At 42.4% G+C, this 27,915-nt stretch overlaps 1 protein-coding gene across 1 annotated transcript in view; it reads left to right on the forward strand.

Annotated features, from left to right (window-relative positions):
* Positions 1-27,858, forward strand: part of GLG1 (golgi glycoprotein 1) — a 78,780-nt gene extending 50,922 nt beyond the window's left edge. The window contains exons 8-26 of the mRNA XM_029965485.1: positions 881-1,095; positions 6,286-6,407; positions 7,067-7,168; positions 8,999-9,152; positions 10,822-10,959; positions 11,798-11,884; positions 12,171-12,233; positions 12,895-13,008; positions 13,406-13,494; positions 14,361-14,478; positions 15,479-15,571; positions 16,111-16,248; positions 17,591-17,714; positions 18,062-18,204; positions 18,443-18,544; positions 19,193-19,300; positions 19,905-20,025; positions 21,893-21,999; positions 22,485-27,858. Of these exons, the coding sequence (XP_029821345.1) occupies positions 881-1,095; positions 6,286-6,407; positions 7,067-7,168; positions 8,999-9,152; positions 10,822-10,959; positions 11,798-11,884; positions 12,171-12,233; positions 12,895-13,008; positions 13,406-13,494; positions 14,361-14,478; positions 15,479-15,571; positions 16,111-16,248; positions 17,591-17,714; positions 18,062-18,204; positions 18,443-18,544; positions 19,193-19,300; positions 19,905-20,025; positions 21,893-21,999; positions 22,485-22,652 (2,306 nt within the window). The 3' untranslated portion in view covers positions 22,653-27,858. The remainder of the gene's footprint in view (positions 1-880; positions 1,096-6,285; positions 6,408-7,066; positions 7,169-8,998; positions 9,153-10,821; positions 10,960-11,797; positions 11,885-12,170; positions 12,234-12,894; positions 13,009-13,405; positions 13,495-14,360; positions 14,479-15,478; positions 15,572-16,110; positions 16,249-17,590; positions 17,715-18,061; positions 18,205-18,442; positions 18,545-19,192; positions 19,301-19,904; positions 20,026-21,892; positions 22,000-22,484) is intronic.
* Positions 27,859-27,915: the final 57 nt, after the last annotated feature.

The raw sequence follows: 27,915 nt of genomic DNA on the forward strand, positions 1-27,915 counted from the left end.
CACTTTCACGGTGGAGCAGGTTCTGCAGTGTCTGACACAAAGCATAGCCCAGGAGGAACAGTAATTATTCCACACAGCTCCACGTGTCTGTGTTACAATGCCTGGGAGCCCCTGTTGGGGTGTCTCCTGTTCCATGGGGTGTTGTGCACATATGAATAGGTTGTGATGAGGACTTGGGGGAGGATGTAACAAAAAAGCTAACATGGTCCTTTGGATTAAAAAAAAAACCCCAAACTGTCTACATGGAGACTGCAGGAAAGCTTATACCAGATCTAAGTATTTACTACAGCTAGATTTCTGTGCAGCTGCAGTGGTTTATTAAACACTCCATGCATGCTCTTGTTCTAGTCTGGTTTTTGGCTTCCTGAGCATTTATGTGCTATTGCTCTAGAAAACCTTCTCCTCAGAGAAAACATTTAACCTGCTGTCCTGACAAATTCCTCCCCCAGTTATATATCAAACTGGTGAACTGCCAGAGGAGACTTACACAGTGGAAAAATGAGCCCTTGAGCATATGGGGTAAAGCTGACTTGTACTACAGAACTGCAGACCCACTGGGCACTCTCGGATGTTCTTCAGAAGCAACTCCTATAATGTGAAATCCAAAATAAAATTAAAAGAATCTTTCAGGAATCCTTTTTTTTTTTTTTGAAAGCATGTTGAATCCTTGAACTGACTGTATTTTACAGGTTCATTTAAACGACAGGAGCTACCACAGCACTGGTTTAATGCCAGCACGTCCTCTCCAGCACTCTTGTGTCAGTGTGGTGTCGTTCAGAGCGCGGACATTGTCCCTGCTCTTCCAGCACAATGGCAGCTCAGGTCAAGAAGGGCTCTGCTAAGCACTGAGACTAAATCACATCTTGTTCTCTTGGCTCAGGTCGACAAGTGAGCAGCGAGTGCCAGGGTGAGATGTTGGATTACCGGCGCATGCTGATGGAGGACTTCTCGCTGAGCCCGGAAATCATCCTGAGCTGCCGAGGGGAGATCGAGCACCACTGCTCGGGCCTGCACCGCAAGGGCCGCACCCTGCACTGCCTCATGAAGGTGGTGCGGGGGGAGAAGGGCAACGTCGGCCTCAACTGTCAGCAGGCAGTAAGATGCTCTTCTGTCACTTCACCTGTGCTTTGCTCTGTTGGTAGAAGCACTGATTTGTCTGTTAACGTTTTGCCTCGTGATGGAGGTTCTGCTGGAGTCAGCCTGGCTCTGCCGGGTGCCAGTGACTGCTGGAGGCAGTTGTGTAAGTGGTCATGGTGTGAAGTGTAACCTGGTATCTGGCACACATTAGTTATGGTGGGGTTTTTTCCCCCTCAGAAAAATACATTTTGGATTGTCCTGCTCTGGATTTTGTGTTGGATCTCCCGTAGTTCTTTTCCAACAGCTTTCAAGTCATGAAATTCTCTCCTGGGTGCAAGATGTAGGGAAACTTGCTTTTTGTAATTTTAAAATATTCCCTCTCCGCTTTTCCCCCTATGCCATGTCCTTGGAAATGCACAAAACCTTCTCGAAGCACCTTCCCACTCAGTTTTATTTTTATTTCATTCAACTTAAACGATGGAAATGGAACTTCAGGGACAGAGAGGTACAACAGACTGCTGCATGTTAGTGGAATTGCAGCCACTGAAGGAAACGCAATTTTTCTCCAAAATACCTTTATAAATTGGGATAATTCTTTTGCCTTTTCATTTTGGCCCAGCTACATCCTGTTTGTGGGGTTTTTACATTGAAAACAATAATTTAATTTTTGTTCAGACTCATTAGTGCTTTTTAATATATTACGTTTTTGTACTTAATACTCGTCCATGAACCCAGAAAAGTGGCATCAATGACAAAACTGGTGAGGGATATTAGTGCTGATGTAGGAATTTGGGGGGATGTACGATCGTGACTTCTGCAATATATGGAACCAACAGCTTAAAGCCTGAGCCCCTTATGGTGCCAGCTTGTGTATATTATCACAGGTAAATTAATATCTGTTCAGTTTTGGTAAGGCATAGGGTGTTTTGTGCTGAAGCTCATTTCTGCACAAATACCAGGTGTGTTGGAGCAGCAGCTGCGCAGTTTGAGTCGTTTCTGCGGGGAGCTGGAGTGTGTGACTTGTGCTTTGCAGCCCTTGTGTGAAAAACTTCATGTTTGTTTCTGTTTAAATGTGAAATTGAACCTGCTGCCTCAGAACCTGATTATTTGCAAACTGTCATAAGATCAGTTCATCTTGGGAATGACTTCCAGGTCATGAAGGGTGGGTTCAGAGCAAGTCATAAGTCAACACAGGAGACCCCCAAAAATGATAAGCGATTTTGAACTTTTAAAGAAAAATATCTGTAGAAATCTGTAGCAAGTTTAGGGTTTTTACAGTTCTCTTATACTTGAGCTACTGCTTTATTTTTGTACAGTAAGTTGATGCAATAGTACGGCTTGTCCATGACTCCCCTTCAAGTTAAATGTGTTCTGTTCTCTGCAAAACACAGCAGGAGCAAATTAAGTGTTGATTTTATAAAATACAATTAGCTTGTCCTTATTCTTCTGGGCAAGAGGAAATAGATTATTGCAAAACTGTGATAAACATTCCAATGATCTGAGTTCCTGAAGGCTGGCATGGTACTATTATATAGCTGCTGACAACTTTTGAGGTACTAAATAATTTATTGTTATTTTTTGTATTTGAATGGTAAGGATTGTCTCAGCTGCCAGTGGCTTTGTTCTGTTTTGATTTATTGTGTTAGAATCAGCTTCCTGCTTTTACCTTCCAAATTAGCTTTTCATGGAAGAGACTGTTATTGTCTGAAACCCTTCAGATATTGTGTGACTTGTGCAATAGACTCCAACTCCTTGTCATGTGAGGTTGGCACATATGACAGGCCCTGAAGAAGGCAAGTTAGACATCCATCCTCTCAGAGTCCCTTTTGGGTACCTAGAGAGCACCTTTGACATGAGTTTTTGACTCTATAGGGAAGACATCTGAAGATGGACCCAAAGCACTGCAGCCAGCTCTGCTCCATGCTTTTTAGCAGCATCATTAGGTAATGCTAATACAGCACCTTGATTTCTTGGCTAACTCAAAGCAATAGGTCTTGTCCTGAAGTTCTTCCTTCTAGAAGCTCTATGACCAGACACACCTGCCTAGACAGTTTGCCAGAGGAAGCTGAAAGAGGAAACATTTAATTTGGATCTGCTTTTGCTCTTGTGTCTGTGAAGGTTTACTCTGATTCAGACTTACGAAAGGAAGATGTTTGCCTATCTGCCAAAAACAACATATAAGAGTCCTAAAACAACAAAACACAACCAAAGAACCTCTGTGATTTTATTTTCCTACAGGAGCATCTGCTCTTACCCTTTCCTACAGGTAGAATGTGACTGATTATTTGTATTTAAAGCTGTCAATGAAATGCATTCCCAGATATTCTCAAGCCCCAATATTTTGATCTGGGAAGTTCCATTTCTTGTGAGACAGCTCAGCCAGAGTGATCTTGCATACAAGAGTTTGTGCTCATGCTTAACTATGCTGTTGGGCAAGAAGCACATCTAGACCCAAATGTCTGAGCTGTGTGGGGCTTTTGTCTCGGTTTTGTTCAATGAACTTTTCAAAATGCCCATTGTGTCCTGTGAATGGTAGAAGAACAATGGCTTTCTGTGCAACATAAGTGGTTCAGCCTAAGTCAGAAAAAGAACTGAGTGTGGGTTCAGCCCCATCTTGCCAAACTGTGATCTTAAGGAATCCTCCACATGGGGAGGGTGGGTCTGCAATTCTGTAAGTCATCAGACAGCAGACAGAAGTGTCACTTAATTGTGAGCATCAGCTCTACAGCTGTACTGGCAATGTCTAGCACCTGTGGTGTTGGTGTTGCTTAGTGGAAGGAATATTTTATACTAGAGCTGTTGACAAGTCGTTTTTCAAATGTGTAGCTTCTATGGTGCCCTGGTCTCATCTTTGGTTTTTTTTCTGTTCAGTCCCTTGAGTGTGTAAAACTATAATCTCTGCTTAAAGGGCATTTTTTTGTTTGTTTCCAGTTTCTAATACAGCTGATAGTTCATTGTTAATTGAGCTCCATATCTGAACATAAAAGTTCAGAAAACTGTCAAGTTTATCCAGCTCCTTTTTTTCAACTGCAAGGGTTTGTTCTGGGAGGAAGGAAAATCCTATACAACCTTCACTTTTATCACTGTGCCAAATTATTCCTTCTTCCCTGCTGTCATGGCAGCTGGCTTGGTGCTGCACATCTTGCATGTGGTTGAGAACTGAGACAGTGAATTCTGCAGTAGTGCCCAAAACGGTCTGGAAGGACAAGGAGGTGCTTTGCTGCTTCCAAACTCTTGTACCTAGTGGATTTTGGCCTCTTCCACTTGATAGCAACAGAAAAACCAATAAAACTGAGATCTGAGGAAGAATCCTGCCTACATAATGCTCTGGCCAGTTTATTTAATCTGTGTATGTAATAAAGTGTTGGGTTTGTGGTTCTATTCACTCAATTTTCCTTGAGGCACCAATTCCACTAATCGTACTTGAACCTTTTTGATACATAAACATCTGACACAAAGTGATGCCAGCACTTTATATGCAGAATATTGCCCATCCATGCAGGCTGTGTGTGTGTGCACCAGCAGAACCACAATATTCTTCTCCTCCTTGCAGTGACTCTTACAAAGTTTGTAAAGAACACATCACTTCTCACTTCTGCTGATCCCTGTTATGAACTGGATCTTGTATTGGCTTTTGTTGGACCACTGTCAGAGGCATATAAAATTATTATTGTTGTTGTTGTTGTTATTATTACTATTATTATTTTACTGAAAATATCCCAAGAATTTTTGATAGGCAGCACTCTTCTGATCTGCCTGCATCCCTTAGAAGCTGAAGCTGGGCATGATCAAGAGTGAGTTGCAGGAAATCCTGCTTTCCTCCCAGGCAATCTGTGGTCTGTCCTGATGATTATAAGTTTCCTATTGGATAAATAGTGCTAGCTTGTATTTTCTCCAATTCTCTGATGCCTTTTTCTTCCCTGTGTTTTGTGATGTTGTGGCTTTGCCCCTTAGAGTTTCCTGGATAGTATTTAGGTGCAGACTTTAAAAGGTGGAGAATAAAATTGTGACTGTGCTTTTGATTTAGTTGGGCTGAGGGCCAGTGACAAAAATCATTAAGTGAATGTCAGGATGTTAAGAGCATAGACCATTTGATGTTGGTGTGCAGGTGCCTTCTAAGCAAGCTCTCTGCCTCTTTTTCTCCTTTCCTCTCCAAATTTGTCAGCTAAAAATGTTTGCCTGTCAAATGATGATACCAGTCTGCTATCAGTCAGTCTTTGGGAATTCACAGCTTGATGGAAAATGAAGTGGGACATGGGGATCCCAGGCTGAGTTATAGTTTAGAAGCTACCCTTGTGCCCAAAACTACTGATTGAGATTTACCCAAATTCCCTTCCCCTGGCCCAGCAAACACCTCCCAAATTTATGTTCAGATGCCATTGGCTGTTTCTGGGTCTGATTTTGAAACTTAGTGCTAAACATGCTAGGTGATGTTTCCTTATTAATAAGAGAAAACTCTTTTTCTGGAGCTTTTGTCAGAATAACATTTTCATAAGAAGAAAAGACTTGATGGAGCTGTTCATACAGTGTTTACCTATGACAACTTGAAAGTATTTTGAAGTCATAAAGGGAGTTATGGGATATATATATATAAAAATGAATAAAAAATGCATACTACAGACCTTGGCTTCCAAAGGCTTGAGCAGACATTCCTGAGGAAATGGTCCTGGGACAGCAAAACAGGACATTTTATATTGTATTTCAATAAAACCTTTGTGTCCTCTCCAGGCAATTAAAAAACTGTTTTAACTTTTGTTTGTAGTTAGGTAACTGGTCTTTAAGCATTGATTTGGGTTTCAGTTGGAAATAGTCTTCATGAAAATATGACAAATCTGCATGCTTGGTATCATCAACCTTATGGAATGAGGTTGCCACCAAAGATTAGGCTAGATCAAAAATACAGTATGCAAATTTTACCAGTTGAGTTCTGTAAATTAGTACATAAGTGGTCCAGCTTTAGAGTTGACCTTCAGTGAGTGACTGGTCTCACCCAATGTTCCTGGGCTACTTCATGATGATAATTAGGGTTCAGCAGTGCTGAACTCCCATGTCTGGCAATTGCGTTGGCAGCACGAGCACTTAAAATCAAACCCTGTAGGGCAGAGGTCGTACGTGGTAGCATTGCTGCTGGCATAGAATTGCCACGCTGAGAGGTTGTAATTTAGGTTGTTAACATTTGTCTTCCTCTCCACAATTCCTTTCTTGCAGCTGCAAACCCTGATCCAGGAGACTGACCCGGGTGCCGATTACCGCATCGACCGCGCGCTCAACGAGGCCTGCGAGTCGGTGATCCAGACGGCCTGCAAGCACATCCGCTCGGGGGACCCCATGTAGGTGCCTCCCGCTTGGAACTGATTTGTCTTTTCACTGGGGCATCCAGGAAGGTCGTGTGGCTGAGCAGTAGGAACACTAAAACCTGTCCAGAAATGAGGGACTCCAGAGTGGCAATTCGTGCAGGGCTGGAGGTGTGAACTGAGCTCTGTCTCCGTTCTGGCTGTACAAGCAGGCCAGTGTTTTTGTCAGAGGGCTGGTTTAGCACTGGTGAAGGATGTAGCTATCTCAGGCACTTAGATTTTGTAATATTTGTAATATTTGATGTGCTCATTTCCCTAACTACATAAGTCTTTAGCAATATCACAAAGTGACAAGCCTGGAAAGTCCAGGTAAGCAAACCCATAGTGCAGAGACAGGTGCCTCCAGTCTGATAATATATTCCCCCCCCCCAAGACAGATTTTTCTATAGAATACTCCTTAAGATTTTTGCTGTATATCAGACTTGCTGAGATAACTAAAACAATGGCATTTAAAAGGGTACAAATCTGACACACAGTTGGCTTAGATGTAATCTTTTGGAAGGAAAAGAAAGATCTTCACTGCTTTTGAACTTATTATCTGTGGTTCATTGGAAAGACTGATTTGCCAACACCAGCTGTTATAAGAAAGCCCAGCATGATTCTAACAGTCTCTGGCCTAACTTTTCTGTTTGCAGGATTCTGTCTTGCCTGATGGAGCACTTGTACACTGAGAAGATGGTGGAGGACTGTGAGCACAGGCTCCTCGAGCTCCAATATTTTATATCTCGTGACTGGAAGTGAGTACTGTAAAATGACATTTATGCTCACATGATGTTTGTATTTAGTGTTTGTTTGCATTTGCAGTTCCTGGTAAAGCAGTGTCGCTTATGATGGTTCAGAAGAGGATTTTTAAATGTGCCAGGTCTGTAGGGTGCTAATGCCTGTCTAGAACAGTAGAAGCAAAAGCTGCTTAGAAAAGGTGTGATGCCACTTAAATCAGGTCCTCTCTGAGAAATGATGCAACCCTAAAAAATGCTCAAGTTTGGGCTCTGAAATTCAGTGCAGCTTTAAAGAATTCTGTCTGGCTGTACTGAAGTTTAAGGTCACTTTCTGTGCAGGTGGCAGCCACTTGCATCTGCTCTGAGTGTTACAATATGGGACTTATGGAAACCAAGCTTTTCAGTACAACAAAGGGACACTGTGTGAGAAACTTCCTACTTCCATTTCTGCCTTTTTTCAAATTCTCTAGTGTGATTACAGTATAACAGATGTAATACCCTTTGGAGCACTGCTTTTCCAGCTTTCTCATCCAGGGATGGCAGTGCTTTGTTTTAAATGATTACAAAGCCCCTTGTGTCTGTGCTGGTTAAGATGAGGAGAATATAAATTTGATAAACATGACCAGTGAGGAAAGAATTAAGTGTTTGGCTTGTCTTCTAAAGAAGATTGAGAGGTGAGGAAGTAGAGTACATTAAATGGGATTACTGCAAGAAATTGAGAAATTGTTCTCAGTGGCCACAAAGAGTGTAAGGCAAGAAGTGATGGGCTTCCATTACTGCAAGGGGTGTGTGAACCAAACATTAGGAAAATCTTGACTCATAACAAGTCATGTCTTTTGGGCAGCATTGCCAGTAGTTAAGAGTTGGCATGCTCTGTGAACCTTCTGCTTTTAAAATACCCGGGGCTTTGTGAACTAGAGAGTTTAGGGCTTTGGGGCTGTTTATTTAGTCATCCCAATAACTGTCACCACAGGTACACAAAAATACTTAATTTTTCCCCCCTTCCTGTTTCCCTTCATTGTTATTTCTCCTGCCTGTACCATGTTTCCAGCAGGTAATTCATTGCTTGAGCCAAACTTAATTGACTGAAAGAAGGAAGATTGAGTATTTGCATTTTACCGGGAGTAAAGATAACTCAAATTTATATTACATGCTGGGCAGCATTAGCTCATCTTTGTTTAACCACTGTTCCCCAGAACTGGCTTATAAAAGCTGTTGCATTTGCTGTGCCCCTCCACTGAAATCACTTGATGTTTGTCTTCTGTAGTGTTGTAGAAATCGCAGGTTTCCTTTTTGGAAAGTAGCAATATCTCACTTAGCTTTCATGTAATTAACTGTCATGCTAAGAGATCTGCACTTGTATACAAAAGCAAGGGATGCTGAGTCTTCAGTTGGCTCAAATCCAGGGCAGACAGAACTTAGATTTTTATGGAAGTGGTGTTTCAGAATGGCAGCAGTACAAAGTACATGCGAGATATACAACCAAAATGTGGAATGTACCTGCCTTTCTCCTGCTTTAGGACATTGAGGAGATGATTTCTTTTCTCACATGTCAGCATTTGGCTGGTATGCTGCAGAAGAGAATGGGAGGTGCTTCAAGAAGTGTTGAAGATTTAATCTGTAATTAAAGATTTCGGTGTTATTTTTGCAAGAATACGGAGCTGATTCCAAACTGAGTGATGGGTATTTTTCTGCCTGATGGTTCAGTCGGTCAGACACTGCTGCTGAGTGATGTGGTGGTGGTGGTGCCTGAAACTTGGAGTGGATTTTCTGCCTCAAAAGCATTTCAGAATATCGAAAGTGTTGCAGGTCTGAACGAAGTGCCAGTGATAACCCTGGTGTTTGCAGGTTGGACACAGTCCTGTACCGCAAGTGTCAGGGAGACGCCTCCCGGCTCTGCCATACCCATGGCTGGAATGAGACCAGTGAGCTGATGCCTCCAGGTGCTGTTTTCTCCTGCCTGTACAGGCATGCCTATCGCACAGAGGAGCAAGGAAGGAGGGTGAGTGCTGATGTGCAACTTGCTGCCCTTTGACCTGTGATGGAAGGGTTGCACACGCGTTTGAAGTTGGACACACTGGGATAAAACTGCCAAAACTCACAAAAGCTGCTTCAGGAGCCTTTACTGTAGGGGGTAGTTGCAGTGCTTTGGGTGCCCAACTCCTCCTCAAGTGTGCCCTGAAGGTGGCTGTTCTGGCAAGGCAAAATAGGCCAGCAGGCTGTGACATGGGCCAGTGGGGGCACTGTGCACTGACACCGACTGACATATCTGTCCAAATGCGCTGCAGGTCCTCCCCCATGTCTTTCCAAAGAGGAATGTGATTCCTTGCAGATAGCTAGCATAGCTGCAAAATTGGTTTTATGCTAAAAGAGTTTCAAGCTCAGCTTTCCTTGGCTGTTTCTAATTAAGTTTTGATTTGTGTACAGCTTCAGATTATACTCCATTAAATTCTTCCTATTGCTATAACACATCCTTCCAGTACTGTGGAGCGTGCTGTCCTGGTGAATGTGCTCATGCTGTCTTTAAAGAAGACAGTAGGGATCTGACTTGCTGCCCTGCAGTCTGGAGATCCACCATCATGGCATCTGTAGTTCAGAGCTGCTCTTTTCAAGTTTGCTGCCCTCTCGTGCCTTTATCTGGGCACTCAGTTGAAAGCAACTGGGTACTCAGTTCCATTTCTTTTGGCACTGTGGTGTACACAGCCCCCAGCAGTTGGTGGTTTACACAGTGGCCTGGCTTAAAAATTAATTTCCACAGCTTGATTTAAAAGGTCTTTTGTGGCAGAGGTCAAGTATTGATTGAAAGCATCTCTCTTTTAGGAATAATTTTTATTTAATGCAGTTTCTTAGTCTGCTGAGTTGAGACTTTTTAATTCCATTTTATATTAGTGCTGACCAAAGAAATCAATAGCCACCCTGCAAATAATCTATCAGAGAGAGAAAAGGTTTTTAAATGTGTTTTTCTAGTGGAAAGTAGGCTAAGGGAGCAGCTGTCATTTTGAAATTTAGTGTTGGAAAGCAAACTCTTGGGAGGTTAGGCCTGTACTTCTTTCCAGTGCTGTTGACAATGCTACATAACTTCAGTGGTTTGGATTTTTAAACGTTTGAAGTTTTAAGCTTCAACTGGTGCATTTTAGGTCTGATAAGCACCATACCAGTATCCCTTGGTTTTCTACAGTTTGTTTCTTCCTGTCTTGCAAGTGCTGACTCTGATGTGCTGCAGTAGGGATTGCTGAGCAGAAATTACAGCTGGACTATATTGCCTCATTCTGGGCTTCCCATTTGGTATTGAGGGCATGAGCTATTTTGACTTCCTTCTCCAGAAGCAGTCTGTGGGTTAGAGAGAAGGGGGTGGTGCAGCAGACAGCCTAGGGACCTGCTCTGACATCTCATTTCAAAAATCAAAGTACAGGCTTAAGAATATAAAATTAATTTTAGTGAAATGAGAGGACCCTCTATCTAAACTAAATGACATAGCTCTAAACTTTTGGAGCCCAGATTGCTTTTGGGGGCCCTGGCAGACTTGTGCTGAGCAGTGCAGGACTCCTGGGCTTTCTGGGACTGCTGATGGCATTTGTGGTCACTCTCAGAACTTTACCTGACAGCATCTTCTTTGCACTGTGTGGATTTAGAGACCCCCTGTGCTTAAACAGTCCCTGTCCTCCTTGCAGCTATCACGGGAGTGCAGAGCAGAGGTCCAGAGGATCCTCCACCAGCGAGCCATGGATGTGAAGCTGGACCCAGTTCTCCAGGACAAGTGCATGATTGACCTGGGCAAGTGGTGCAGTGAAAAAACAGAGACAGGGCAGGTACTGTACACGAGATCACTGCTGCTTTGGTTGGGAAGCTGGAGGGTGGGACAGGGCAAAAAGGGCTTAAAGGGACATCTTCTTGTGTGCTGCCTCTTTGTAGCAGAGAATATATTAAAAATTAGTGCAGTATGAAACATAATCTACACCAAACTGAGAGGTGGAGATGATACAAAGAAGCTTTGCACATACTGCATGGCTTCATTCAGTAGGTTTAAATGTGTAGTTGAATGAGAAGGGGGAAGGGGGTAGTTAGCAAGAAGGACTCTAGTGAAGCAACCTCACCCCCCTCAGTCTCTTATGTGTAATATTCTATTACAAGCTTGACATTTCCCACATAAACTTTATCCCATTTCCATTTGGCAAATACTGACATGCTTCCTGTGTTTATACAGAACTGAACTAACATCTGCAGCTACTTAACAAAAGTTTCAACAAATACTTTGATGTTAAATTGCTGTGCCCCAGGAGGGCTGTAGGGAAGGAGCTGTTGGGCAGCAGATGCCATGGATCACACACCGCTGTCCTTTTGAAGTGCCCATCATAGGTTGTAGTTTGGGTAACTAACCTCTCCTTAAGGTTATGCAAAGGGCAAATTAAATGTGATATTCCAGAAGTGAAAGCACATCATGCAGCCTTTGAGAGCAAGTGGTAATGTCTTACACCAACATTCTCAATCACTACTACATGTGTGTGTGGGAGTGCTAGTAGAGAGTGAGATTAAATGAGATTTAGGGCTTTACCAAGAGGAGGGCAGTTTCACATGTGTAACAATGTTTTAAGCCCAAAATTTCAGCTTGGGTTCTTGGATCACACACTAAAATGTCTGTTTCTGTAGGAGCTGGAATGCCTTCAGGACCATCTTGATGACTTGGTGTCTGATTGCAGGGACATAGTGGGAAACCTCACTGAGCTGGAGTCTGAGGTGAGTGGTTTTCAGCCTGGGGTAAAAGGAATAGTTGAGCATGTCTAGTTAAGCATATCATTTTGATGATGGTGAAAAAACTTGAGGTTAGAGGAGCTGCAGAAATGCAGCTCTGGGATCAAAGAACATACTTTTTATCCCATACAGTGGAAGTTTTCATGGGGGGTTCTTGAGGAAGAGAAATGAGCAACAGTTTTGAGTTTGAGTTTTTATCACAAGGGTTTTTTCACAGCCTTTTTTTCTTGTCTATTCACTGTGAAAATGAAATATTGCATGTTTTCTGCAGGACATCCAAATTGAAGCCTTGCTGATGAGAGCATGTGAGCCCATTATCCAGACATTCTGTCATGTGAGTTCTCTGTAACAGTGTATGTTTGAGGAAAAAGCATTTTGTGGGAAAGATCAGAGGGTTTTAGTATTAGTTCTTGCTACACTTCAAAAGTAAAATCAGAGGTAATCAGTTTCAAAAGTCTTTAGTTCAAAAGTCACTCTAAAATAAAAATTCTTGGTTCCACCTAATCCTTCTGCTCTTGTCAGAGCCCTAGCATAAAAGCTAGAGTTTGAAGATGAAAACTGCCTTGTAATTGCAAAAATCACTCTTTACAGTGAGTTCAATTTTTCCTTCTCCTTTACCTGCAGCCAGTATGTGTAGCCACTCCACTCTGTGCAGCTGCTCAGCACTGCTGAAATAACTTCACTGATCTAGGATTGAGTAGTTAAATATCAGTGAAGGCACCTAATTATAATATGTCACGTAAACATTGAGTCTCTAGTATGTTCCCCTGAGTCTGAAGCGTGCATGTTCCTGAGATGGTTCTTTTCTGAATTCTATGAATGTAGTTGTGTGCTAGAGTTGTGTGGTGCAGCCCCAGAGTGCTCAGTTAGTAGTAAGCTCACCATAGAGGGTGGGACTGTAAGTTCTGTGTTTCCTGGTCACAGTTGTCTAAAGGAGCATAAGAACCACGACTTGTAGGAGTAGCTCATTTTTAAGCCTTCCATCTCTTTTTCAGGAGGTTGCAGATAACCAGATTGATTCTGGGGATCTGATGGAGTGTCTAATACAGAACAAACACCAGAAGGAAATGAATGAAAAATGTGCAATTGGAGTTACTCATTTCCAGCTGGTAAGCAATGCTTTCCTCTGTCAGTGGAAGCCTGTTCTGTTCTTTCAGGGTGTTGATTTATGAAACCCGTCCTTCTTTGAGATTGATTTCCCACTGTAAAGAGCTCCTGTGAATTCAGACAGTTGTACTTGCATGTCTGATCATAAATGGTCACTTCTGGAGATGACTGATTTAACTTCAGGTTCTCCTTCCTCCCTGGCACATGGTAGACAGGGTCCCAAGTTCTTCAGCAGTGCAGCCTCCCCCCTTGCTCCCACACTAACAGGTTGTGAACAAAAACATTTGCTGATTGTATGATTCAGCAAGTGTTCTTTTGGGCAATATTTTTTGTTTCAGTTTGGGTTTTTTTAAACTCCAGGTGACCAAAGTTGTTTTTCTCCCCACTTCTCTCTTGCAGGTTCAAATGAAAGATTTTAGGTTCTCATACAAGTTTAAAATGGCTTGCAAGGAGGATGTGCTGAAACTTTGCCCCAACATCAAAAAAAAGTATGTATGCTGACCAAACAGCAATCTGATTGTATAAATATGTAATTAAGTTACAGGATATTTCATGAGAGGACAGAAAACACTGAACTTCCTTTAAAGGCTGATTGTTTTGTATGTGTTCCCTTAGTGACTGTGTTCTGCAGATGCTTAAGGCAGAGGCATTGCCTGCTTCTTCAAAATTTCTACTGGATACAAGCCTGTCCTCTTTATTGTTCTTGCTGTGAAAATAGCTAATTATTACAATTAGTGGATTGCATGTCCCAGAATGTTTTTATATTCTTGCTAGATTCATCTCCTTATAAGAATAGACTGCTGTTGTTCCAGTTGCTGATGTGGGAAGGGAAAATATCCCACTTGTTTTAGCTGGTTTATTCATTCAGTGTAAGGGTTTTTTTTAATGGCCTACTGCAATGATGTAAGGCTGAATTACACACAAGGTCAGTCCTGTTTGTGGATAGCAAGACTATTTGCATTTTATGATATCAGTGCCCTTCCTATAGTGTGAAAGGATTGCTTGCAATGCTGTGTAGGTATTCACCTTCATCTATTTCTGAGATTAAGAAAAGCTTTTCTAAAGTGCTGACGTGACTTAAGAGCCAAGGTCTTGTTGGGCAGAGGTGAGGTGAGATTTTGAATATATTCCTGTCTTTGGATATAGCAATTAGATAGCATCAGATTTAGGGTTTAATTGTTGTCCAGGTGCTCTACATAGAGCTGTACCCCAGGTAGAAGTAGGCACAGATGCACAAGGCCTTTATATTGTGTTTGGATTATTGAAGTCGGTTTCTCTGGTGTGGTGATCTAATACCAACCTTGGCTGGTTCAGTGAAGGGTGGATGAGTAAAAAGCTGTTTTCTCTTCTGCAGGGTGGATGTGGTGATCTGTCTGAGCACAACTGTGCGCAATGACACTCTGCAGGATGCCAAGGAGCACAGGGTCTCTCTGAAGTGCCGCAAACAGCTGCGTGTTGAGGAGCTAGAGATGGTAAACATGCCTGAAACTCTTGTTCTCCCCGCTCTTCTAGTCAGGTTCTTCAGTTAAAGCTTCCTGGTTTGTCCACTTTGAGGGGGGGAAAAAAGGAAGCTCATTTGTAAGAGGTATCTAATTTATTTTTTCCACTCTTCTTACAACACGAGGCTCAATTGCCCTTCACGGTGAAAGTAATGATTGTCTACTTTAATGCCTTAAATATAGTCTCACGAAGGCCAAGGCAAGCTAAATGGTCATTGGAATTTCAGCTAGAAGTGATTATGTTTAGTGTTAGATAGCAACGTGCTACACATGCTGATGTTCTTAAAGTCCTCTAGGAGAGAACAAAAGTTTCATTTTACAGGCTGAGGAAACAAGCACAGATGAAGCAACTCAACTCCAGCTGCTTCAAGTTGCTCAGTGGATAAATAGGAGTAGTGTTTGTTCTGGTAGGCAAAGCTGCCTCTCAGCTTCCTGCTGCAGTGCTTGCAGCAATAAACTCTTAAGGTCTTTGTCCAGTAGATACTGTTTGAGTGTTAAAGCTTCACCTTAAGTAGGTCCATGTCAGAAGAGGCATCACTCTTACCTTTGTGTGGAAGAATTCAAATGCTGGGCATCACCAAAATCAGGAAACTTCAGTCACAGCCTCTGGATCACCTACTGTGATTTCACCAGGTGGCTGTTAATATGTCCTTTGGCTTTCACATGGAAAGACTTCAGTTGTCTTGGATGTTTGGAATGATGCCCTTTTAGGAGAAGCAGTGGAAACCAGCTCTAAAATTTGATTTAAATCTTTTCTTCAGCCTAAAAAGCTAACTGATCACTGCAGGGAATTGTAAAGTTGGTTTCCCACTAACATCACTTCTTGCACCCAAGACCCTTAAATTCAAAGAAACTGAATGCTCGTTGTGAGAGTTTCTTGCTTTTTGTGAGTAGAGGCCTCTAGTTAAGAGATTAACAAAGTAAAGTAGCCTTGAGTCCTACTTAAAAGTTCATATTGTAATTTGTCCTGCAGACTGAGGATATCAGACTTGAACCAGAGCTGTACGAGGCTTGTAAAAGTGACATCAAGAATTACTGCCAAAACGTGCCCTATGGCAATGCTCAGGTAATGAACTTCATTAATAACTTACAATTTAATTTGTACTTTCATTTCAGAAAACTTTTGAAGAGCACATTTGCCCCTGTAAGTGCAGCTTGAGATTTTCATTTTGATGTCACTGAAATATTTTGGTAGTGCTTTGGGACGTTAAATTCTTTTTTGCCACTGGTGCACAAGCATTAATAGTGGGTGAATGCAAGGCTGTGAGCACTTCAGTCTTCAGTTAATGCTAATTTTAAGCTATTAGCAGCTGGTTACTGCAAGTGTTGCTGAAAGATTTCTTAGGCATAATGTCTGCAAGATGAGATTTGTGGTTTTGGAGTAAGTCCAGGAGACCCTCTTCATCTCATTAAATCTTTGTGAGAAAAGATGAGCTTAAGACAAGTCCTGAAAATGAGCACTGGTAATGGCTTTGATAAAATCTAGGCATTGGGAACTTAACTGCCCAAATCAGGTGAAGGAAGGTCGTTAGGGGAACACACAGCTGTGTGTGACAGAACTGTGTCCCCAGGGTGTCCCTTACTGCTGCAATACTGTGTTGGCAGATTATTGAATGCCTGAAAGAAATCAAGAAGCAGTTGAGCACAAGGTGCCACCAGAAGGTGTTTAAGCTGCAGGAGACGGAGATGATGGATCCAGAACTGGACTACACACTCATGAGAGTCTGCAAGCAGATGATCAAGGTAATGTTAGTGCTTATTTAAGAGGGTGAGGTTGGGATATAAAAGCTCTGTTGGCTTTGAGCTTCCCATAAAGGCTTGTTACAAGACTGCTGTGTTGTTTCAGAAGTATGATTGCTTTTTTTGCAGAGTAATCTGTTTCTTAACTCTGAATCAGGCTGAGGTTTCTTCAGGGCTCTTCTCTTTCAACTTCCTGATCAAAACTTGTGCACTAATAAATTTGTCTACCCAACCACCAGCAGAATTGAGGAGGCAATCAGTGCTGAGGCTTCTAGTGCAGTTTTCATTCAGTCAGTTTGGATTTGGATTGGCTTTATGCAAAGGTGAAGAAATTATGATTACAGAGAATTGTAAAATCTTCAGTTCACTGCTGACTTGGTGCACACAGACTTTCATCAAAGCAATAAAACAGGCAAAATTATGCAAAATTTAAAATTAGAAATGATAGCTGAAAGTGGTACCATGTGGAAAGCAGCAGTGAATGCTCATATAAGACACTCTTTCACAGTAGGAAAAATTGCAAGCCCTGGAACATTAGTATGTGTGGTCTTTGTGCAGTGCCCTTATTCCATATTTTGGCTGAAGAAGCACATCTTCAGAATTTTTTGCTCTCCAGTGCAGACTCATGCTTTTATACAAAGACCTGTGCTCTCACCGAAGTAGTGAGGATTAGAAAACACAACAACCTTATCTTACACCCACAGAATTAGTTTCTAACAAAAGAAATTAGTATCTTGGTATGAATTTTGGGTAAGCTGGTTCACTTTTGACCATCTGACTTGGGGCAGGAATGGGCACATCAGTACCAGTGAGCTCCTCTCTGCTTTGTCCTTCTTTGTGGTCTTAGTTTGTGCTGAGCATTAATAATGAATTCTTTACCTGTTGCTTTGTCCAGGCAGCATTTATACAAAACAGTAGTATGTGTATAAACTTAAAGATTGCTTTTTTTAGTTTCTAAAACAAAGGGGAGCAAAAGTATTTGCGTATGAGGCCTAATTTGGTGGGTATTTTTTTCCAAGTGTGCTGTATCTTAAGAATAGGAAATAAATAAAGGCAATTTGCTTTTGATGCAGCCAACACGAGGTGGTGCCTATAAGCCAGTCAGGACTGTGCAGCTCAGTGCTCAGTCTGTAAGCACAGGCATTAATGCCCACAGTCAGTTCAGGGAGTAGCACTGTTCTTTGTAATGGGTGTTGGGGATAGGGACTGTATGCACCTCTGCATTGGCCACGTGCTTATTCTCCAACTCAACTTCCATGAGTTGGAAGCTGCTTGTTGGGTTTGGGTTTTGCTTTCTCAAGTGCTTAGTGATGAAACTTGTTGTTTTTTGGGGTTTTTTTGGTAGCGGTTTTGTCCAGAGGCAGACTCGAAAAATATGCTACAGTGTTTGAAACAAAACAAGAACAGTGAAGTGATGGATCCTAAATGCAAGCAGATGATTACCAAGCGCCAGATCACACAGAACACAGGTATCTTCCTCTGAAAGAAACCTCACTTGCTTGCCTGGGCTGTTCAGTGATTTGCATGGCTGGAAGAATATCAGTTTTGTTTTATTCTTCATGTTTTTCAGTGCACACTCTGATCTCAGTCAAGTTCTTGAGGGTCAGCATGTGTTTTTGAATCCTCTTTGTTCCTGAAGCTCTTACCTCACAAATTGAAATTCTGTTGTGAAGAAATACTGTTTTCCCCCAGAATTAAGTTCCTTGGTGGTACAATGTCATCTAGGAAATTTCTGTGCAATCTCTTTGGGAGTGTGGTGTTCTTCAGCCTGAAGAGATGTGTGCTCTAATGAAGTTCTGTCACCTTTCCCACTTAGATTACCGCTTAAATCCCGTGCTCAGGAAGGCGTGCAAAGCAGACATACCAAAATTCTGCCAAAATATCCTGAACAGGGCCAAGGATGATACAGAGTTGGAAGGGCAAGTCATCTCATGCCTGAAGTTGAAATATGCAGACCAGGTGAGTAGAGCTGGTGCATGCAAATGATAAACTGTGCAGGATCGTGCTGAGCAACAGTCATTGAACAACAGATCAAACTTGGGCTTGTGGTGTGTTCAGTGTTTGTAACAGGCTGTATGTAAATGGGGGTTTTATGTTCCTGTACAAGTATTAGAGGATTCAGAGGTTAAAATACAAGGTGATTGATTTATGAAAATGAAGGTCATTGAGTGAGTTAATGACTTTCTCCTCTTCCCAGCGTCTCTCTCCTGACTGCGAGGACCAAATTCGAGTCATAATCCAGGAATCAGCCCTTGATTATCGGCTGGATCCCCAGCTTCAGATGCACTGTTCTGATGAGGTAGGAGAAGTAGCTCCTGAGATACTTTTTCAGGATGAAAACTCCCTTCATGTAACAGATTTTTGTTTCTTAGAACAAGAAGCTTTCCAATAATTAAATTTTAAAAAAATCCCTTTGAGCTGCCTCTAGCTGGTCAGATTCTCTGCTCGTGACTTTTGCCCAGTGTGCAAGAATTGCAATTTCCTGTGCAGTGCTAATATGAAGTTAATTTTTTTATCTGGGATCTCATCAGTACTTGTGACTATAGAAAAATACTGCTTTCCTGTTGTCAAAAAAAATGTCTGTTAGTTCTTTGGTCTTGTCAGCCTTAACTGGAATACATTCAGGTTTTTGAGTTTTCACTTTTGATAACAAAGTTGGTCATGCTTCAAGTGTTACTTATTTCATACTTTCACATTCTTTCCATGCTGTTTTCCTCTCTGCCCTCCTCCTCAGTACAGCAATATTGACCTCTTGCTACTGGGTTTAAAGGGTATGCATATTGCATGAGCCAGGCTGCATTTGGCTCTGGGGATTTGGGGGGAAGGAGTCTCATCATGTATTCTCTAGCTGTGCCCTGTGATGAACTAATGTATTGAGATATAAATGTGCTAAAAGGCAGAATGATTGTTGTGAACTACTTATGTTAAAACACCTTTTTCAAAATAGATTTCCAGCTTGTGTGCAGAAGAAGCAGCAGCTCAGGAGCAGACGGGGCAGGTGGAAGAATGTCTGAAAGTGAATCTGCTGAAAATAAAAACTGAAATGTGCAAGAAGGTAAAGGAAATAAATTGGATGTGCTCTAAAAGGCATCCCATCCCTGCAGAAGTTTGTGATTTTTCCGGATCACAGCCTTAGGTCATGTTGTAGCTATTATGAGACCAGAGCTCTGAAGTTTCCCTACACATCTCAGTTCTGGCCTGCAGTGATTCAATTCAGTTTCAATTTGCCAGTCAAAATCGTGTCGACAGTGCCTCCTCTGCAATTCCAGGCTTGAATCCTTCCTTGACTGTGGTTACCAAAGTTTCTTGTTACTCATCTGTTTCCTGGTGCTGTCTCCATTGCAGGCTGCCTGGGTGCTGGGCATGGCCTGGGCACGGCTCTATGAATCACCCAGTTCTAACTGAAGGAACCCTGGCATATTGTCTTTGTATTTTAGATTAATATGAGTATTTTAATGAACAGAACTACTGTAAATGTTACAGACCAGGACACTTAAATTAAGCCTAAACTATCATTCATGGCCTCATCCATGGACAGTGGTGGATTTTCTCATCATCTTGGATTTTAAAAGTTGGTACAGCTTTCATAAATGTTGAACAGCATGAGTTTTGTTCTCTCTCCTTTTTCTGAGGTGTACTTGTAATTTCCTCCTCCCCAGGAAGTGCTCAACATGCTGAAGGAAAGCAAAGCAGATATATTTGTTGACCCAGTGCTCCACACAGCCTGTGCCCTTGACATCAAACACCACTGTGCTGCCATTCCACCGGGGAGAGGACGCCGTAAGTGCTTGTGCTGTACCTGTGTAACCTCTCAGTCCTGAAATACTTAACCTGCATTTTCTTGCCAGTGTAGTCTTAAGAACAGGATGTTTCCACCTGTCAGTCATTTGTGGGCAACAGGATGGAACAGCAGCAGAGGTGGTAGATGGATGGGTATCAAGAAGTCCTTCCTTGTGTCCAAGGCAGGACCTATTTATTCCTCAGTCCTGATATAAAATACCTTTGCAGCCTTATCTGCAGACTTAATGAGTATATTTCTGTGCCATCATTCATATGATTGCTGACAATAGTGTGTGATACCAGATCCATAAACCGTCTGTAAAATCCCTCCTCAGTTAAATCCCATTGAAAATGAGCTCTTAATACACATGGACTCATTTTTCAGTGAGGTTTATCTCCCACCTTGTATCAGCTTCGCACAAGATACAGCTCCCAACCTTACTTATGACAATGTTCTATCAGACTGTATCAAAAGCTTTCCTAGAACTAAGCTGCTTTTCATAGAGCAGCAAGTTGGTTTGGTTTCACAAGAGTCATTCTTACCTAACCCTCTTGATCCTTCTTTCTTTGTGTCAGTCTTTGTCCATGGTTGGCTTCTTTGTTTCAGTATTTAAAATTAAACTGAAGTACTTTGATTTAATTTTTTTCTTCTCTGCTTAAACATACCAGTTTTTTCTTTTCCAACATTGCAGAGGGTAGGTAATCATGACTTGATTTTCTAAGTTCATGTAGCAGGTAAAGGCTTTGAGACTTCATCAGCTGTTCCAGGTCCTCTGAGTTCAGCAAGTTCAGACTACTTGAAATACAGTAAAAATAAGTATTTCCTAACACTTTCTTTCCTGTTTGAGTCAAGCTCTTAAACTCTGTTACTGCTGTTACGTTAGCTACCATATGGCTGTTTAAGGAAAGCTAGTGGGGAAAATAGTTCTGAACTTTCCCATCTTTCTGAGTTTATCTGGCATTAAAAATAGCAGCCAAGTATTTTCCTGATCATTATCTTTTGTGCTGGTTACTGAATGCCTTTTTGAAATTCTGGATATCCTTTGTTTATTCCTGCTTTGTCATAATTCTTTTGATGTGTGTTCTGATGTGTTTGCACTGAAGGTCTGCAGGAGTCTGTAGCTTAGAGAGGGCTCTGCCTGCGAGTGCTTGAACTGACAATTGTGTATTAAAAGTCTGGAGTTAGCTTAAAGTTTGCTGCCTGTTTGCTATGAACTAAATAACTCTTCTCTGCAAAGCAGAAAGCATCCAATTAGGGATTAGTCAAGTATGGTAGCATGAGTATAAAATACAGAATTTGATGTCAGTGTCTCATATGAGCATATAAGAGCTCATGAGTTGGCCAGGCCGCTCCATAGGCACCAGAACACTGTGATCACACTTCCTTTTCACAGGACTGTGTGAAAACTCAGGAAGTTAAACAGTGCAGAATATTTTGTTGATCAAAAGAAGCTCCTAACAAGCCTAAGGAGATAAGACTGTGTTTTTTCCCCGAGCTGAATTTGATCTTAGCTCTGTCTAAAGGGTAGTGACATGGAATTTAGAGTGTACAGCTCATTGAAGGTGCAAATTTAGCAGACTTCCTGAAATCTCATGTAAATCACATGAATTATATATTGCATATGTGCTGTAATTTCTTTCTGGAAGTCAAAATTCCTTGCACCTCCAAATGCAATATTGCTCATGAATGTTGGTGACATTGCCAGCCTCAGGAGTGCAGGGGTTTGTGTATATTCTGCCCTGCTGGCTGGTCTGTTTGGAAGGCCGTGTAACCATCAGCCTTCAGGAGAATGGAAGTGCCCGTTTCCACAGCACGTGGTTGAAGCTGCTGTTTCTATTTTGTAACACCATCTTCTGCACATTACAGAAATGTCATGCTTAATGGAAGCTCTGGAAGATAAGCGTGTGAGGTTGCAGCCTGAATGCAAGAAACGCCTTAATGATCGTATTGAAATGTGGAGCTATGCTGCAAAGGTGAATATGTATAAGATTTCCTTTTTTTTTTTTATGCATTAGATCTCTCAGTTGCAAGCTATTTATGAAAAACTTCAACTGTAATGAAATTCTTGTTTCTGAATGAAGTTCAGCATTTTGACTTTGGTCTAGAAGAACTGAAAACAGATCTTCTTTTCTGAACTTAGATCTTACTCTCTCTGTGTCTGGGATGCATCCCCAACAATGCAGAATTAAGCTGTCTTTTGTGCATGTAGGGCTTAGTCTCCTGTAGAGAAGGTTTGGGGCTATGAAATAAGGGTGGCAGAACTTCCTGTTATAAAGGTGCCTCCTGAGCAGCGATTCCTTCAGATGAATCATTGCAGGACCTGCTTGTTTCTGGTTCAGGCCAAGTCTGACGACGACAGGAGGCAAGAGCAGTACCAGAGACTAAAGCTGATAAATGCCACGGCTGAGGGCTGCATGGAAAGCACAGCTTGGCTCATTTATTCCCTTTTCACCTCCAGGTTGCCCCAGCAGAAGGCTTTTCTGACCTTGCCATGCAAGTTATGACCTCTCCATCCAAGAATTACATACTGTCTGTGATCACGGTTGGCATCTGTGTACTCTTCCTCATCGGCCTGATGTGTGGACGCATCACCAAGCGGGTGACAAGAGAACTCAAGGACAGGTAGAGCCTGGATTTCCTGCTGAAGAAATGCCTGCCCAGTGCCCAGTTTTGTACAGCCCTCCTCTGTATAGTCTACCCACCCCCTCTTGTGAGAGGAGAATAAAAAAAAAAAAAAAAAAAATTAGAACAGCAGCAGGTGTTGGCTCAGTTTTCCCATCCTGGATCTCATCCACAGCATCTTCATCCTATGAAAGTTTGTGTGCAACATTGGCAGCCCAGCCAGCAGCTTTTGTTACCCCTTTGTTAGCAGACTCTCGTTTACCTGCCTGTAGACAAGTCTCTGTTGTACTGTTGGAACTGCCTTCACTCTCCAAATCAGACTGATATGACCTGCAGCTCAAGCAGTTTTTAAGTAAATTTTTAAAGACAGACATATATCTGCATACCGACTATATGATTTAGGTAATGGTTCATATTGAAATCTGGTCATCCTCTGTGGCTGGGTGAAATTGAGGCAGGAAATTAAAGGGTAAATTGCATCTTACACCACAGTTGGCCTTGTTTTGGACATCATGCTCGTCTGTGTAAAGCATCTTCAGAGCATAGTCTTGGACAACCTAAGGACACCAGTCACTGGTGTCATCTCCTAGTGAATATCCTGCTTTTGTGACTGTGGATTTTTTTTGGCTGAAAAGATGTCCTCCCTTTCTTCCTCTGCCGCTCGCAAGATAGAATAAAATACTGACCAGGATCGAATACTCCTGTGAGCTGTACAGCTGTCTCAGTAGATTAAAGACACGGTGTAGACACGAGGCACGTAGACCGTCAGTAGTGAACAGTGAGTGCCACTGTCAGTGGGCAGGAAGTGCCCTGATCAGTTACTCGGTCAACTTTTTTATTATGCAGTAAAATTCTAACCCTCCTTTTATTTTACCTCGCTGCTGCCAAGCTGTTCCCCTTCCAAATTAACTGTCTGTAGAGGGTGTTGACACACTGGCAGTGTCGTGCTCTGTCAGCGATGCAGAAAATGACTGAACACTCAACGTGCTCTATCTGTGTAACAATTACTTGTGGATTATCACAGTGGTTTGTAACCACAATTTGGGTCTCAATGGTTTGAATGGCATAGTCTGAACCACGCTGAAGAGTCGTTTTCGTTTCCACAACTGCAATTGACAGTGATAGCAACTGGTGTTTCCTGGGATGTAGGACACAGGTGCCAGTCCAGAAGCAGGAGTGGATGGCCGGATGATAGTGTTGTGTGAAAGGCAGAAATGTCCGGATCTTTAAGGGAAGTAGCTTTCACATAGTTACCATCAACATGAGAGCCCAAAGAAGGTGTTTTAGAAAAGCTGCAACAGTAGCTGTGACCTCTTCTTACGGTCATCTTTGCTCCTCAAGTAAAAGGAGGTGTGGAGGTCACAAGACACATGCTTTCACTGAAACATGGAATGTGTTGCTGAAATCTAGAAGAGGCTGCACAAGAGTCCATGTGTACAGTAGGATATATTTTATTCACCTCTTAGATGTGCTCACCTGTGTGTGCTGCAGTAAAAACTTTATTTTCCCACTTAGCATGCTGCTAGGTAAGACCTGACATTTCCAGTTCTCCTCATCGTTCCCTAGAAGAACAGTGGAGGTGGTTTTGGGACACTTTAAAGTGTGGACCAGCTGATTCTGATGATACTGAATGTACAGAATAGCATATACAAAATACTGTGAGCATTTGCTGCAACTGAAGCTTTTTGCAAATGTACCTTCATCCCGTTCTGAGGATGGGCAGCAAACTGTTAGTGGTATGGTTTTAGACTTACTATGCTAGTGAGTCTTTCACAAACACTCCTGGTTTTGTAGCAAAGTACTATGAACACAAGGAAGCAGCAGCAAAAGTCTGAGTGACGAAGATTCGATGGGGAGTCAGTACATGGTGGGATTGCTGTTAAGTGGTTGGGTAGAACAGAACTTAAGCCTGAATTCCTTCTCTTGCCCCTCTTCCCTGGTACTAATGGAGCTTGACAGGCCCTCTGTCAGCGTGGAGTAGAAGAGGAACAGTTAATCAGGTCTCTTGAGGTAGCACAGGTGTGTAAAACCACAAATGTTAGTTTGGCAATTAGAAGTGTTGTTGTTTCACTTGACTGAGCACTGAAATGACTGCTATTGAGATGGGTGTGTTCACAGAGCTCCCGGCAAGGGAAGTGGGATCTAGGTGCAGCCTTGCTTGCTGGCACAAGTCCTGCTTCTACATAATGTCTATCAGGGCATAATTAAATTGCCATTGGAGGGCTTTTTTTAAACTGTTGTGACTTTTTGAGAAGGCATTTTGTAACCTGATTAGCTTGAGAAGCCTAATTAGATGGTTTATTGTCTAGAAATAGCATCTTCCACTAAAGTCCAAAAGACATTGCAGTGAAAATTGTAGGTTTGTAGCCATAGTTCTGAATGTAAACCCTGTTCAGCTCTGAAGGTGACTTTCTTTACTTTCAGATATAAGGCTTTCTTGGTTTTTTTGCTTTTTAATGTGGAGAAGGTTAAAGTGAGGGTGCCTGGAGCACTGCATTAGGAATCTGTGCTCTGTGGTGGTGGTGTTTCTGCCTGTGTCAGCAGGCTAACCTGGGAGTTTGGCTTCAGTGTGAGTGTGCTGGGAGGTGTTAGAGGTATGTGGCTGGAGGCCCTTGGAAACAAAGGTAGGATACTAAATAAACCCTTTGTCACTGTAAAGACACAGACCTATCTTTTGAAAGGTGGGCACTGTCAAAGGGTCCTGACCATTTTATCATTTGAACATGTTATCTTTTCATGTTTTAGAAAGGGGTCTCCTACTACTGCTAATGACCAAATTTGCTTTTTTCTTGTCTAAAAATCTACCAGTCCCAGTCTTGAAACATTCTCGTCCTTTTCATGCATGCCTAAAAATCCAGAGGTTTTGCAAGCACAGAAACCCACAGGAGTGCTCTTCCAAAAATAACCTGGTCGTGCTGTTGCCAACACATCATCTTGCCTGCAGGTAACCATTTTCCACTGCAGGGAAAGAAAGAAAGAATCAAAGAAGCACAGAAGGATGGGGTTGGAAGGGACTTAAAGCTCATTTCATTCCAACCCACTGCCACGGACAGGGACATCTTCCACACTAGACCAGGTTACCCAGAACCACATCCAGCCCACAACCTCTCTGGGCAATCTGTGCCTCACCACCCTTACAGGAAGGTGTGAGAAATGGTTGTAAGAAACACTGCTGTTGCCTTGAACTTGAGAAAGTCTTTGTAACTTCTCTGGTGTAACAGAGAATGTTAGAAATAGCCACAGTCAGCCAAAAGAAGCGTGTTAGGGTGGGAAAACCTGGGGTGCTCCTTCCTCTTCATGACCCTCGCTTCTCACTGGAGGAGTCTGCCTTCTGCTGAATGCAGTTTAGGAAATGGTTGGTTGTTAGGGTTTTTTTCTCCTCATCATCATGAAACCTCTTGGAGAGCTTACTCTAGACTTGGTGATGCTGTTGCTCAGGGTGTGGATGGAAGGAAGGGCTGGATGACTGGGATCTAGCAAGGCGTGCACCTCTCCATTTGCTCCTAGTACTGCAAGGGTTAACAAACTTACTATGTTTCCTAAATGATGGCAGATGCACGTGTCAGGAACTGTGTGTGATATTCTCCTCATTACTTCACTCCTGCTAGCCTCTTACTGTTTACTCTTGTTCATAGTAATAAGGTTATTTATTGTTTACCTAGCCCTTAACTAATCAGGTCCTTTGGTGAGTTTTAACTTGGGATTCTCCTGCCTCACTTTTGTCACCAGGCTGCTGGAGTAACTCACCTGGATAGGAACAAAACTCGTGGTACTTGAAGTACTGTCCAGCAGGTTGGGATGAGTATCTGTATGTCTGTGTCACTGTAAAGGGCTGGAAAGGCCCTAGTGAAGGTCAAATAATTCTGTAGCAAAATGTTAGCATTTCCTCCAGAATCTGATGCTTAAGTCCAGGGGATACGATCAGTCTTGCTCTGAAAGAATCCACAGTAAGCTCACTGTATGAAAAATAATGGAGAGGTGAGTGTCTCAAATACAGAAACTAACTGCAGGCAGGTACAGAGGGAAGAAATGCGACAAGCCAGAGGGATCACTCGAATCCCATAATGTTGTAGAGGAATTGTGTTCAATTTGGATGGCAACTTCTGTTAAAACACAAGCTTTTTATTTAGTCAAAGAAGATTGTAGGGTTGTTTATTTTTACTTTATCAGTCTTGTTCGGGGGGAAAAAAAAAAGAAGGTAGTTTTGAGGTGTGTGTGAGTGTACAAGTATGGTATGAAACCAGAACATTTCATCTAGCACTTCTGTCCCTATTTGAAGTACAGCTCTGTGGACTCAAACAGCTGTAGTGTGGGTTTTGTGTAAGAGCACGTAGTTAATTCTGGGGTTCAGGTCCTCCAGGCAGTTCCCAGGTGCTCATGTTTGCACAGTCTCCCCGTTTAAGAGCCAGACATGCCATTTTGCTTCCACAGATCAGTCATGGTTAGAGGGGACCCAAATCACACATGACAGAATTCAGCTGGCACCACTGTTTGTGCTGTGCTGGTGGAATTCTGCATCCACTCCATTCAGTTCCTGAATGCTGCCTGTATGGGACAGGGAGGAGTAACATCACTGGTCAGAGGCAGATTTTCTCCTTCTACAACACCCAAATTTGATTCTATAGCTGACTGAGTTCACCCTTCCAGGGTGAATTGCTGAAAATCTCACACCACTGTCCCCTCCGTTGACTGAGTTAGAGGTGTTGGCTTAGCTATCACCTTGGGAAATACTGATCTAGGAGAAAAGGGAAAGGTGTGACTGCGGCCCGTGGACACTGGTGCCGAGTGGAGGATCGGGAGCTGTACGTGTGTGTTGGACTGGGCACGTGCCGGTGTTGGGGATGAGGGGCACCCCGACACCCTCAGTGTACAAAGCAGACCCAGCGGATTCCTATTGTACAGCAGACGCTGTTTCAACTTAGTCTCCTTTTTTTTTATTATTATTATTATTTTTAAATGTGACATTAACGAGACTTTTTTTTTTTTTTGTAAATGGTTTCCCCTTTTCTGTGTATAAATCCTGGCTGCTCCTCGTTTTGGTCGTTCCTTTTTTGGTTTTGTTTGTTTTTTTTTTTTTACATGTCCATGCTGTGTAATTTTGAGATGTTACTGAGATTCTGAACATAATAATGTGCTTTTTTTTTTTGTTTGTTTGTTTGTTTTCTGTACAGACGAAATGGGAGAATTTAATAAAAAGAGTCTGCAGGTTTGTACTTGTGGTGGTTTATTTCTGAGGGGACCGCGGGGGGGCGGGGCCGGGCGAGGCC

Source organism: Manacus vitellinus, unplaced genomic scaffold, assembly GCF_001715985.3.
Source record: "Manacus vitellinus isolate BGI_N305 unplaced genomic scaffold, ASM171598v3 scaffold_10_pilon, whole genome shotgun sequence".
Classification (NCBI taxonomy): domain Eukaryota; kingdom Metazoa; phylum Chordata; class Aves; order Passeriformes; family Pipridae; genus Manacus; species Manacus vitellinus.